This window comes from Bos indicus, chromosome 5 (assembly GCF_029378745.1).
Source record: "Bos indicus isolate NIAB-ARS_2022 breed Sahiwal x Tharparkar chromosome 5, NIAB-ARS_B.indTharparkar_mat_pri_1.0, whole genome shotgun sequence".
NCBI classification, from domain to species: Eukaryota; Metazoa; Chordata; class Mammalia; order Artiodactyla; family Bovidae; genus Bos; species Bos indicus.
Genome location: NC_091764.1, coordinates 66750725 through 66760866, shown reverse-complemented (window position 1 = coordinate 66760866; position 10142 = coordinate 66750725). Strand labels below are relative to the sequence as shown.

At 51.8% G+C, this 10142-nt stretch overlaps 1 protein-coding gene and 1 long non-coding RNA gene across 2 annotated transcripts; both read right to left on the bottom strand.

Annotated features, from left to right (window-relative positions):
• Positions 1 to 1763: 1763 nt before the first annotated feature.
• ASCL1 (achaete-scute family bHLH transcription factor 1) lies at positions 1764 to 4584 on the bottom strand. The gene is made up of 2 exons (XM_019961196.2): positions 3246 to 4584; positions 1764 to 2905 (listed from the first exon to the last, which is right to left on the bottom strand). Exon 1 carries the CDS (start codon positions 3951 to 3953, stop codon positions 3294 to 3296), a length of 660 nt encoding a protein of 219 aa, XP_019816755.1. The 5' UTR covers positions 3954 to 4584; the 3' UTR covers positions 1764 to 2905; positions 3246 to 3293.
• Positions 4585 to 7852: 3268 nt separating this feature from the next.
• Positions 7853 to 9478, bottom strand: LOC139183161 (uncharacterized). Its single transcript, XR_011566665.1, has 2 exons — positions 8748 to 9478; positions 7853 to 8068 (listed from the first exon to the last, which is right to left on the bottom strand). It is a non-coding gene; the product is annotated as an uncharacterized lncRNA (long non-coding RNA).
• Positions 9479 to 10142: the final 664 nt, after the last annotated feature.

The following is a 10142-nucleotide window of genomic DNA, read 5'->3' as shown; positions in this document are numbered from 1 at the left end:
CGCGCAGCCAATGGGCAGCGGTGATTTATGGAGCTGACTAATGCTGGCTGAATGCGGCCTGTCAGAGAGCCCTGAATGGCTTCCCTTCGCCGCACAAGCCCCGGCTTTGTGTTGCTAAGCGATTAGAGCAGATGTAATGAGATTTTGCCCAATCCCCGCTTTGCCCTTTCCTAGCTTCGGCAAAATTGTGTGTGTTTTTGTGAATTTTTAGAGTTTGCCTCCGCATTGTGGCAAACAACGGCTAACTTTGCCCCGAGTTTAACGAGACTGGATATTTCCCATTCAGAAGTGAGTAAAAGAACACCTGTCTTCACAAGGAGAAGGGGGGAAAATCCCCTTTGTGGGGGCTGAAACATTATCCTAATGTTATATTCATAGCCATAAATGACTTGCTACACTTTCTTTGCGTACCTTATCTGGAAACTTGCAAAGGAGCTAAATTAAAAGAAAAGGAAATGCATAAGGGTCGGGAAGGGGTCGGGGGTGGGGGGATCGAGGTCCGGTCCTACAAATGAGAAGATAAAAATAAAGCAGGCATCTCAAAAGCATTACTTCCCTCAAGTAAGCTCTAAATTGGCCCACTGCTGGCAGAAAGTCCGATTATTTATGGCGATGAGGAATTTACTGATTTTTCCCCCCCTTAATTACGCTCATCTCTTTGAAAGGGACTGAAGCCTCAATGTGCATTCTATAGAGGGTCATTTAGCAAAATGACATCAGACGCTGGGGCGTGCTCTGCGCATCGCGGCTTTAAAAAATGATTATTCTGTGCCACTAAATGGTATAGATGTACCAACACAGACTAGATTTTTAACTCTGGAAGACGTGCTGGCCCCCCGCTCTTTGTTGGGTTTTGTAAGATGCATTTTGCGCTCGGCTTTCCGCTTGGCTGGAGACACGCTAACTGAATCTGCAAGTAATGCAAGCGGCAAGCGAGGAGCCCACAAGAGGCGGAGTGGGATTCTGATCACGTCCTTGCTAACTGACAAGAAGCAAGCCAGCCAAAAACCCACCAATTTCTTTTTGAATCTTGGTAATTGGGTACTTTTACACGCAACTCACGCCATTCGGATAGAGTCACAAGCTTAGATAGGCCAGTGTCTCAAAGCGACCACACATTTCTAAGGCTTCTATTTATTTAAATCTAACTCCTGTAAGAAATTTATATCATACGTACCCTTTACTTAAAACCGATATGGACAGAGTGTGCAGTGGGAGAAAGGAGTAGAAAATGCATGGCTGGCAGTGAAGGGAGAAGAACACGCCCACCCCTGGCAGTGTGGACAGGGCTACCTCCCCCAAGCCCAGACTCAGGCAGCACCATCCTTTCTCCCACTCCTGATGTTCATCATCTCATCCAGACCTGCCACAGTTTCACAATGAGAAACTCAGAGTGGAACTAAGGGTTAGAAAGTGGGGTGAGGACCCTCTCCTTCCAGTTCATTTTGGGGGGATTTTTTTCAGTGTACGTTTTATCAAAAGATGATGCAGCTGTTAATCACCACCTATTTGCTAGGTGTCTGCATACATTTGCAGCATAAATGTCAAGGAAAACTATCTATATATGTAGATATACAGGTAAAGATATATCTCCTTGTACAAGTTTCATAGAGTCACCTCAGATAGGCCTGGTCACAGCACTTATCTTTGTCATTTCTGCCACTTAGCATCTTTACACCACCCTCTCCCCCTCCCTTCCCTTTGGCATTTTGATAATAACTTGGATGGGGCAGTAGCGTCAAAGAAGACTTGGAGGCAGCTGATTATTTTCATTTGTAAAAAAAGAAAAAAGTTTTATTACGAAACTAGTTTGTATAAAACAGGGTTATACACGGGATATTTTCTTTTGTAAGTTTGTAATAAAACAGTAAGAAAAAAAAAAGGGCAGTGGTAGAAATTTCCCCAAAGGCAACCTATCGAAACCAACTGGCTGCCCCTTTGTGTTTGGACAGTAGCTGCATAAACTTTGTTCTTCTTGAACAGTATTTAATAACATCATTAATACATTAACAAAGTTTCTATAAAGTAAGACACATTGGTGCTGAAGTACATCTGATGGCCTTTCAATCTCACCTATGAGGACAGTTCTTTACAAAACCACATAGGGGAAATGGCAGTTGTAAGGTGAACTACACATCTAAAATATGCAGAGGTAATAGCATTACATGTTAAAGTATCAAGATATACACATTTTAAAACATTTGTACAAAACTCTATAAATTTTTTTCTTTCTTTCTCTCTTATGTACAAAAATATCTTAATATATCCCCAAACTGGTTAGGATAGATACAAATAGATTTTTCTTATAATAAAAAAAAAAAATTCACAAAAGATTGGAAGCATTCTATGATCAAAATGGTGGAAAAGATGGTGTGAGGGAGTGAAGATTGGGGAGGGGGGCCCCAAGAGGCTGGGGGTTTTCAAAACCCCGGGAGGGTCGGGGTTTCAGATAGCATACTTTCACTGCAGACAAAAATCCACAGCTTTATCAGGGTGGGGCATACAGAGAGGAAGGACGCCAACCCATTTCTAGGCCAAAGAACTGCGCTTTCAAGAGAGGGCGGGGAGGTCAGCTCTGCCTGTTAGCGGTGGGTGGGTGTTCCTACAGGGCGTGTGCTGCTCCCTTACGCCAGGAACCCACTGCTTTGCACACAAGCTGCAATCCGTGCATCCTAGTCATCCTAGGGTCCTAGTCACTCTATCTCCGTGAATGATTGGAGTGCAAAGATACTGTTCTGAGCGCATCCCTGTTTTGCGAGAGCCTTGCTTCTCAGGCGTGCGGCGCTTAGTTGATGTAGGGGTTGGGGTGCCTGGATTTGTTTGTTTTCTTCTTATTCTCTTCTTCTTTCTTCTCCCTTCCAACATCGCTGAGGAGAAAGCACTGAAGATGCAGGTTGTGCAGGCCCTATAACATAAGAAGGGGAGAGGTTAGTGTCAACTTGGAGGCCAGTGGTGGGAGGAAGTGGAGGTTGGGAGGAAGATCTGTCAGGTACAGCGCCTTTTTTGACAAGTCTAGGAGTCGGTATACCACCTCGGTACTCCTACCCTGCAAGTCCTTGGAGACCTGGGCAAAGCCGCTCTCTGAAGCCAAGGCTGAAACTTACACGCCCGGATTTGAAAAGGACAAACTCACAAATCCTTTCAATCCACCCCTCCCCTCATCTCCGTGGGAGCAGTCGCCCTCCTACAGAAGAAAAAGAAGGAAGACAAGAGAATCCCCCGGTTCCGGCCCCTATGCCACCTACCTGCTTCCGAAGTCCATTCGCACCAGGGCCTGACCCAGGCCGAGACCCTCAGAACCAGTTGGTGAAATCGAGTAGTTCTTGTTCCTCGGGGCTGAGAGGGTCGTAGGACCCCTCGTCCGAAGAGTAGGATGAGACCGGCGAGCCGGCCATGGAGTTCATGTCGTTGGAGTAGTTGGGGGAGATGGTGGGCGACAGGACGCCGGCCTGGAAGGCGGCGCTCACCGCGTCGTGCTCGTCCAGCAGCTGCTGGAGCGCGCGGATGTACTCGACGGCGGAGCGCAGCGTCTCCACCTTGCTCATCTTCTTGTTGGCCGCACCGTTGGGTACGTGCTCCCGAAGGGTGGCGAAGCCCAGGTTGACCAGCTTGACGCGGTTGCGCTCGCGCTCGTTGCGACGCGCCACGGCGGCCGGCTGCTGCTGCGGCAGGCTGTAGCCAAAGCCGCTGAAGTTGAGCCGGCGTTTGCAGCGCATCAGTTCGGGAGACGAAGAGCGCTGGCGCTTGACTTGCTTGGGCGCTGACTTGTGACCGCCCCCTGAGGGCTGGCCGTCGGCCGCGGGGCTCAGCTGTGGCGGCGGCGGCGGCGGCGGCGGCGGCTGCTGCGCGCTCTGTGCCGCCGCCGTGGCAAAGAAGCAGGCTGCGGGCGGTAGGAAGGGCTGCTGGGGCTGCGGGCCTGCGCCGCCGCTCTCCATCTTGGCAGAGCTCTCCATGCACAGCGGCGGCCAAGGAGTCGCGCGATCGGAGCGAGCGGGGACACGAGGTGCGGGACGCACGCTAGGGGTACACAGACAGGACCGGGGAGAGGCACGAACAGAGAAGGGAGAGAAGGGGAGAGATAAAGCTGGAGTCCCGAGGTAAGTTACAAAAATACAAAATCCCCGGGAGAGACTTTTTAGGGTGGGAGTGAGGAAGGTGCACACGTCTCCTCCTCCCTCCACCCCGCCTCCTCCCTCCCCTCCTCCCTTTGCAGGTTGGCTTCAGGAGCCTCGCGTGGCGCTCGCGTGTGAGGCTGCCGCTAGCGCCTTCTTGTTTTTTTTTTTTTTTTTAAAGCAAGCAGCAGCAGAAGCAAAAGTCGGCGGTGAGCGCGCTCTGCTGTCTTCTGTTCTTCTCCCCTTAGGGTTGCGCGCTCTTGCGCCCGGTCTCGGTCTCTCCAGCCGCGACTCGGGCTGTTTGTGTTATTTGGTTAACCCCCTTTCTTTGCTTATTTCCTTCTTTTCACTCGCCCTCCTTGGCCGGCTCCCTGTCGCTGCGCCTTCCACGTTCCCTGGCCAGAAGTGAGAGAGTGCTGGGCGGCCGGAGTGCGGCCGCCTTTTCAACGGGACACCCAGCCCCACGCGCAGCGCTGGCCCCGCCTCGCCCCCCACTCCCCGCTGCTGCAGCGAGCGGCTGCAGCCCCCACCCCCCTCCTCTTACCGCCTCCTCCCACTCCACTCCCTAAACTCCCCCTCATCCCCTCCCCACCCCTTTCCCCCTCCCGCCCCCGCCCCCTCCCGTTCCCTGCGCCCGTTCCTTGCAAACTCCCCATTCAGCCGGGTTTGTTGTTGCAGTGCGTGCGCCTGGCGCGTGCCGGACTCCCGGCTGAATAAACAGGCGGCGCGCTCAGGGCGGGCTGCAGCCAGGGGGTGGTTCTGGAAAAGGGGGGGCCAGCGTCACCGGATAGGCGGATAGCTCTGAAAATTGGAGATGTAGGGGTAGACAGGTTTGGGGTGACGCGTCCCGGGATTCTCCTGAAAACTTGGAAAAAAGCACAGGCAAGGGTTTGGGCAGAAAAAGTGACACAGGGCAGTGTGGAGGTTAGGGACAGTAGGACTCCATTTTTCCTGTTTTCTTCTCCTACCCTACTGCCACTCTCTTTGGGGGGGGGGGGGCTCCGATGTCATTGGGAGCAGAAGCAAATTAGCTCCAGAAGTTCAGAAAGATGGGGAGAATTCTGTGGAACTAAGTGACTGTTAAAACTTAGGTTCTGGTACCAAGGCATCCTCTCACTAACTCTGTGACCCTGTTGAGCGGCATCCGCACCGAGCCTCAGTTTCCTCGTTGGGAACCACAGAAGGTTGGGTTAGGTGGTCTCTAATGTCCCATTCAGTTGTGAGAACTAGAATATGCTCCCCAAAATTGAACAAGTGTGGAGGAGGTCAAGAAGGGAGGTGATCGCACTGGGGGTGGGGGGGGGTGTGATCAGCGCTTAGACAGGTGTGTACAGCACGGATACTCTTCCAGGGTGACCTCCCGCCTGTAGCATCGCCCCCAGCGCAAGGATTATTTCCTGACCGGCTAGGGGGATGCGTAAAGAGGGGAGCTCTTTGGAGTGTACCCACCCACGGGGGATCTGAGAAAAGAGATGCGGGAGGTGATGGAGCTGGGGAACAGGGTTGGGGGAGCAGCTTCGCCGGTTGTCCGGCGCCGCCACAGGCACCTCGGGTGCCTTGGCGCAGCCTCCATCCCGCCCCAGGCGTGTGCCCGGCGAGCCGGTGGCAGGCGACTGGGAGCCGAGCCCGGCCGGGCCGCGTGCTGGCGCCGCGAGGGGGGAGGAGACGCTTGCAGCCGACGCTCGGCCGCTTGGACGGCGCCCACCCAGGCGCCCTTTCTGGGCCCTCGGCCCTGGCCCTTTCTGGCCAGAGCCTGGTCCAGCTTCGGGGCTCCTTGGGACACAGCGCTGCAGGGAACGCGGGCGCAGACGGAACCACGGGTCCCCCATCTCTGTGCCGCTCCGATGAGGGGAGAAGTCAACTGGGGCGCGTCTCAGGTCACCTTTACACAGGCTGAAAAAAGCAGAGCGTAACCATCTGGTTGATTTGTCCACTAGAAATAGGCAGTTCGGGTTATGGGTGCAGGAATGCTCTTAGTGAGGCATCCTAAGAATTGCTTCTCACTGAACTGCCCTTTGTGGAGATGGGTCTTTCTAAATGATCGTGGGTGACCGATCCTGGGAGCCGCCTTTGGTATGTGTGAGTGGCTGCGAGTGCTGGGGGTGGGGAGTGGGGCCTCCAGAGATGAATCACCTCTCTTCTCGGCCTCAATTTCTTCTTTTGAAATAGACGGGTTTAGGAAACATAGGACTGCATCGTGCCAACAAAGCTCAGTTCTGTAAACCTCCCACCCACGCAGCCATCTCCCCGACGGGAACCTGTGGCTCGCTGACCCTGACAGGACTGAGCTGAACTCCGTCCTCTGGCCTTTCCCTCCCTGAGCCCCACCGCAGAAAAGGAGCTGAGAGGGCTCCCAGATTACACTTGTCTCCTCTTCTGGGAAGGACAAGAGGCCATGAGGCCTAAAGCAGAGGCGCACCCCCACGCTTTCTAACAGGAGGAAGCCTCGGACCACCCGGCAGAGTAAAGGGCCTTCAGGCACATCCCGCCACCCACTTGCCCCAGTTGGAAATGTCGGGTGCGGCCGCTAGGCGGCGTCCACTCCTCCTTAGTAAAATAGAGGTTGAGGGCAGGGTGCAGGGTGGGTAGCCAAGAGCAATGCATCGAAGTGCATTTTTCACCTTAGGCTACATCTTGCGCCTTGAACTCCGTTCCAATTCAGATTCTATCCTTCCACACTTGACAAAGTGTTTCGAGTTGTGACCTTAAACAGTCTCCAAGGCCCTCAGTTTCCCATTCTGAACCAGACATGCACCCACCAGCTCATTTAGAAACGTCTGGGAGCGGGGAAATTTGCCGATGGCCAGCACTTGTTCTCAGTTTCCTTCCAGAGTGTGGGCTCCACAGGTACACAGAGATCCTCATTATCAGGAATGTCAAGGCCAGAGCCTACTCCCAACCTTACACACGCGTACGTGCGCGCGCGCGCACACACACATACACACACACGCCACGCAATGGGCGCTCAAATAGAAGCGCCAACTAGTGAAGCCGCGCATTGTAGTGGCCCTACGCTTTGGCCTCCACCCAGGAGCAAAGACAGCGGGTGCTGCGATCCTTCCGGCCAAAGCCACAGAACATTTGTCCCTATTCTTCCCTCCCCAGTCCAGAGCCAAAATCCCTCCCTACTCCTGCATCATCAGCCTGTTTCCTTATAGGCTTTGCAAAATCTCCAGGCTTTCTCTTTCTCCTACTCAAGTAAACACAAAGAGTGCTCCCAGCCACCAACCCCCCTCACCCCAGCACCAACCCACACACGCTCACAGACCTAAGAGAGCTGCCACTTCCTGCCCCAGGCCCAGGGGTCTCCAGCCTTTACACAGGGGGTTAAGGCAGAGGGACTCGATTTGGTATCCAGGCTCTGTTACTTAAGAACTGTGACTTTGAGCTAATAGGGGACACTCTGTCTCAGTTTCCTCATCCGCATGCCCATGGTTAGAGCACCTACCTCCAAGAGGTGTGAGTTTCAGAGAGATGTCCCTGGAGTGCTCAGGAGGAGGTCAAACAGAAAGTGATGAATTTTAATGGCCTTTTTCAAATAAGGAGGAAGGCCCTGTTCACAGAGCTCACCCAGGAAAGCGTTTGTGGGAAGAGGATCCTTGACCCCCAGCTTCCTAGAACCACACTGCCCTAATGCTCCAGCCCTTGGAGAGTCAGTGCCACCATGTCTCACTGTCCCAGCATCTGGGAGTCTTTTCTGTCCTTTTTGAGGAATGGTGGTGATGCTCACTGGCAAATGGTGGTGATAGAGAAACCAATTTTATATTTTTTTAACACACACAAACAGTAACAAGTCAGATCAAATACAGACAAGTTTCATGGCCAGCCCAGGAATGGGCTTCAGCAGAGCCAGTGGCCCTGCCCTCCAGCTGTCTGTGGCTCCAATGACACCCAGTGGGCCTGACAGTGTAAATCTCCAGGCTTTACTTGACAGGGATGTTCAAGGTCCCATTTATCTAGAAATGGAAGGAGAAGAAGATAACTCATGAAAGGAGGGTTCCGTGTGAAGTGCTCAGATGCATAGTCATGTCCAACTCATTGAGACCCCATGGACTGTAGCCCACAAGTTTCCTCTGTCCATGGTATTCTCCCAGCAAGAATACTGGAGTGGATTTCCATGTCCTCCTCCAGGGGATCTTCCTGATCCACGGGTTGAACCTGCATCTCTTATGTCTCCTGCATTGGCAGGCAGATTCTTTACCACTAGTGCTACCTGGGAACACCCAGGGTTCCATACTTTCATCCATAAATGGAGTAGTGGCACTCCCTTTGCTTACCTGTCAAGGAAATAGGATGTTGTTTGTAAATTCACTTTGCAGATCCCTTCACAATTTACAGGGGTTGCCATTGTTGTAATAGGGAGGCAGGACACTGACCCCCTTTTGTGTGAATTACCCAGAATATAGAGCTTCCCACATGGCTCAGTGGTAATGAATCTGCCTGCCAACACAGGAGACACAGGAGACATAGGTTCGATCCCTGGGTCAGGAAGATCCCCTGGATGAGAAACTAGCAACGCACTCCAGTATTCTTGCCTAGGAAATTCCATGGACAGAGGAGACTGGTGGGTTATGGTCCGGTCCAGAGGGTTGCAAAGAGTCAAATACAACTGAGTGATTGAGCATGCACACACACCCAAAGAAGTGGAGAGGTTCCTCTTTCTCCTCCCATGCAAAAAGGTCTTAGTTTCTGGATCTTCAGATCCCTCTTCTATGTTAGGGAATCCTGGAGGTAGATGATCCCTTAGATGAAAACTGCATTCGACATCAGGATCTACATGGGGAATTGATGTTCTTGGTGATGCATAGGGATCAGCCACCCGGGACACGTGAGGTGCTGGGACCCTGAATCTCCTGCCATCTTCTTTCCACCCTGTTGGAGGCCAGGCCACTTTTTCTCACAGGCTGCACTCCCGCTCCCTACTTGTTCGCTTTCTCTCTGTGGAAAGGAGACAGGCCTCGTCTCTTTCTCACAGTGGCTTCTGTGCTTTTTCTCTGGAGGGAAAGGAGTTCATGTTAAAAGTGAAACTAGGTTTCCCATTGAAGGAATCATTTAATAGAATTCTATTTAGAGTGGATCCCGAATAAAGGGCAAAGAGAATACAAAGATGAACACAGGCCTTAGAGCCTTGACTTGAACAGGAAATTTTGAGTGCAACCTTCAGTTGTGAACCCCATAAACCAGGGGGAACTTTGAGAAAAGTGAGTGTGCAGGAAATTCATAGCAGACATCCCATTCCCAGTAGCTATCATCTGTCTTGGGGTCTTTGCTGCCCCAAGCCTGTGCTGACACTGTCCTACCCAGGGAAAAAAGAGAAGTTCATTACTATGAAGTCTACTCTCTCCAAGGCACCCTGCCCAAAGCTACTTCAGAAGCTGCCCAGCCTGGGTTGAGTCGACCAGCCTGGGATGGCTTGTGGGAGTAGGGGAGGGGATTTGGCTGAGCCTCTGGGTCGCAGCAGCCAGGCCTGCACCTGCATTAAGGAATCCAGGCTCCAAACCCATCTATTTGCTTTTTCAATACGCCTTACAAAGGGAGGGGAGGGGGAAAAGCTTGAAAAACAAAACAAAAAAAGCACAAACTATTATTTTCTCGTGGCTTTTTGGTGAGGGAGGGGAGCTGTGGGGAGAGGAGGAGGCAATTTGCAGCCACCCTCACAAATCCTTTTGAAGTTCTTCAAATAAGAAGTGATGCTGCAAAGTCTTTATTTATTTTTTTCTAAAGCCCCATTTACATTATGATTAAATACCTTCCTTGGATAAGCATAAAGAAAGTCGTTAATCTATATAGCTCTCCAAAGCACCAATACATTCTGAACTTTTGTAGGATTTGTTACACCCTATTTTGTTACAGTAGGCCAGCTCCTCTAGGTCTAGGCACATGGCTCTCCTCCCCTCCCCCCTTCCCCACCTCCTCCAAGAAAGGAAATAAAGTGAAGGTCTTTCACGGTAAACAAAACCAGCTGATTCTTCACAGAGAACCCATGAATAGCTGGAGAAGGAAAAAAAAAAAAAAAAACTTACAATAAAT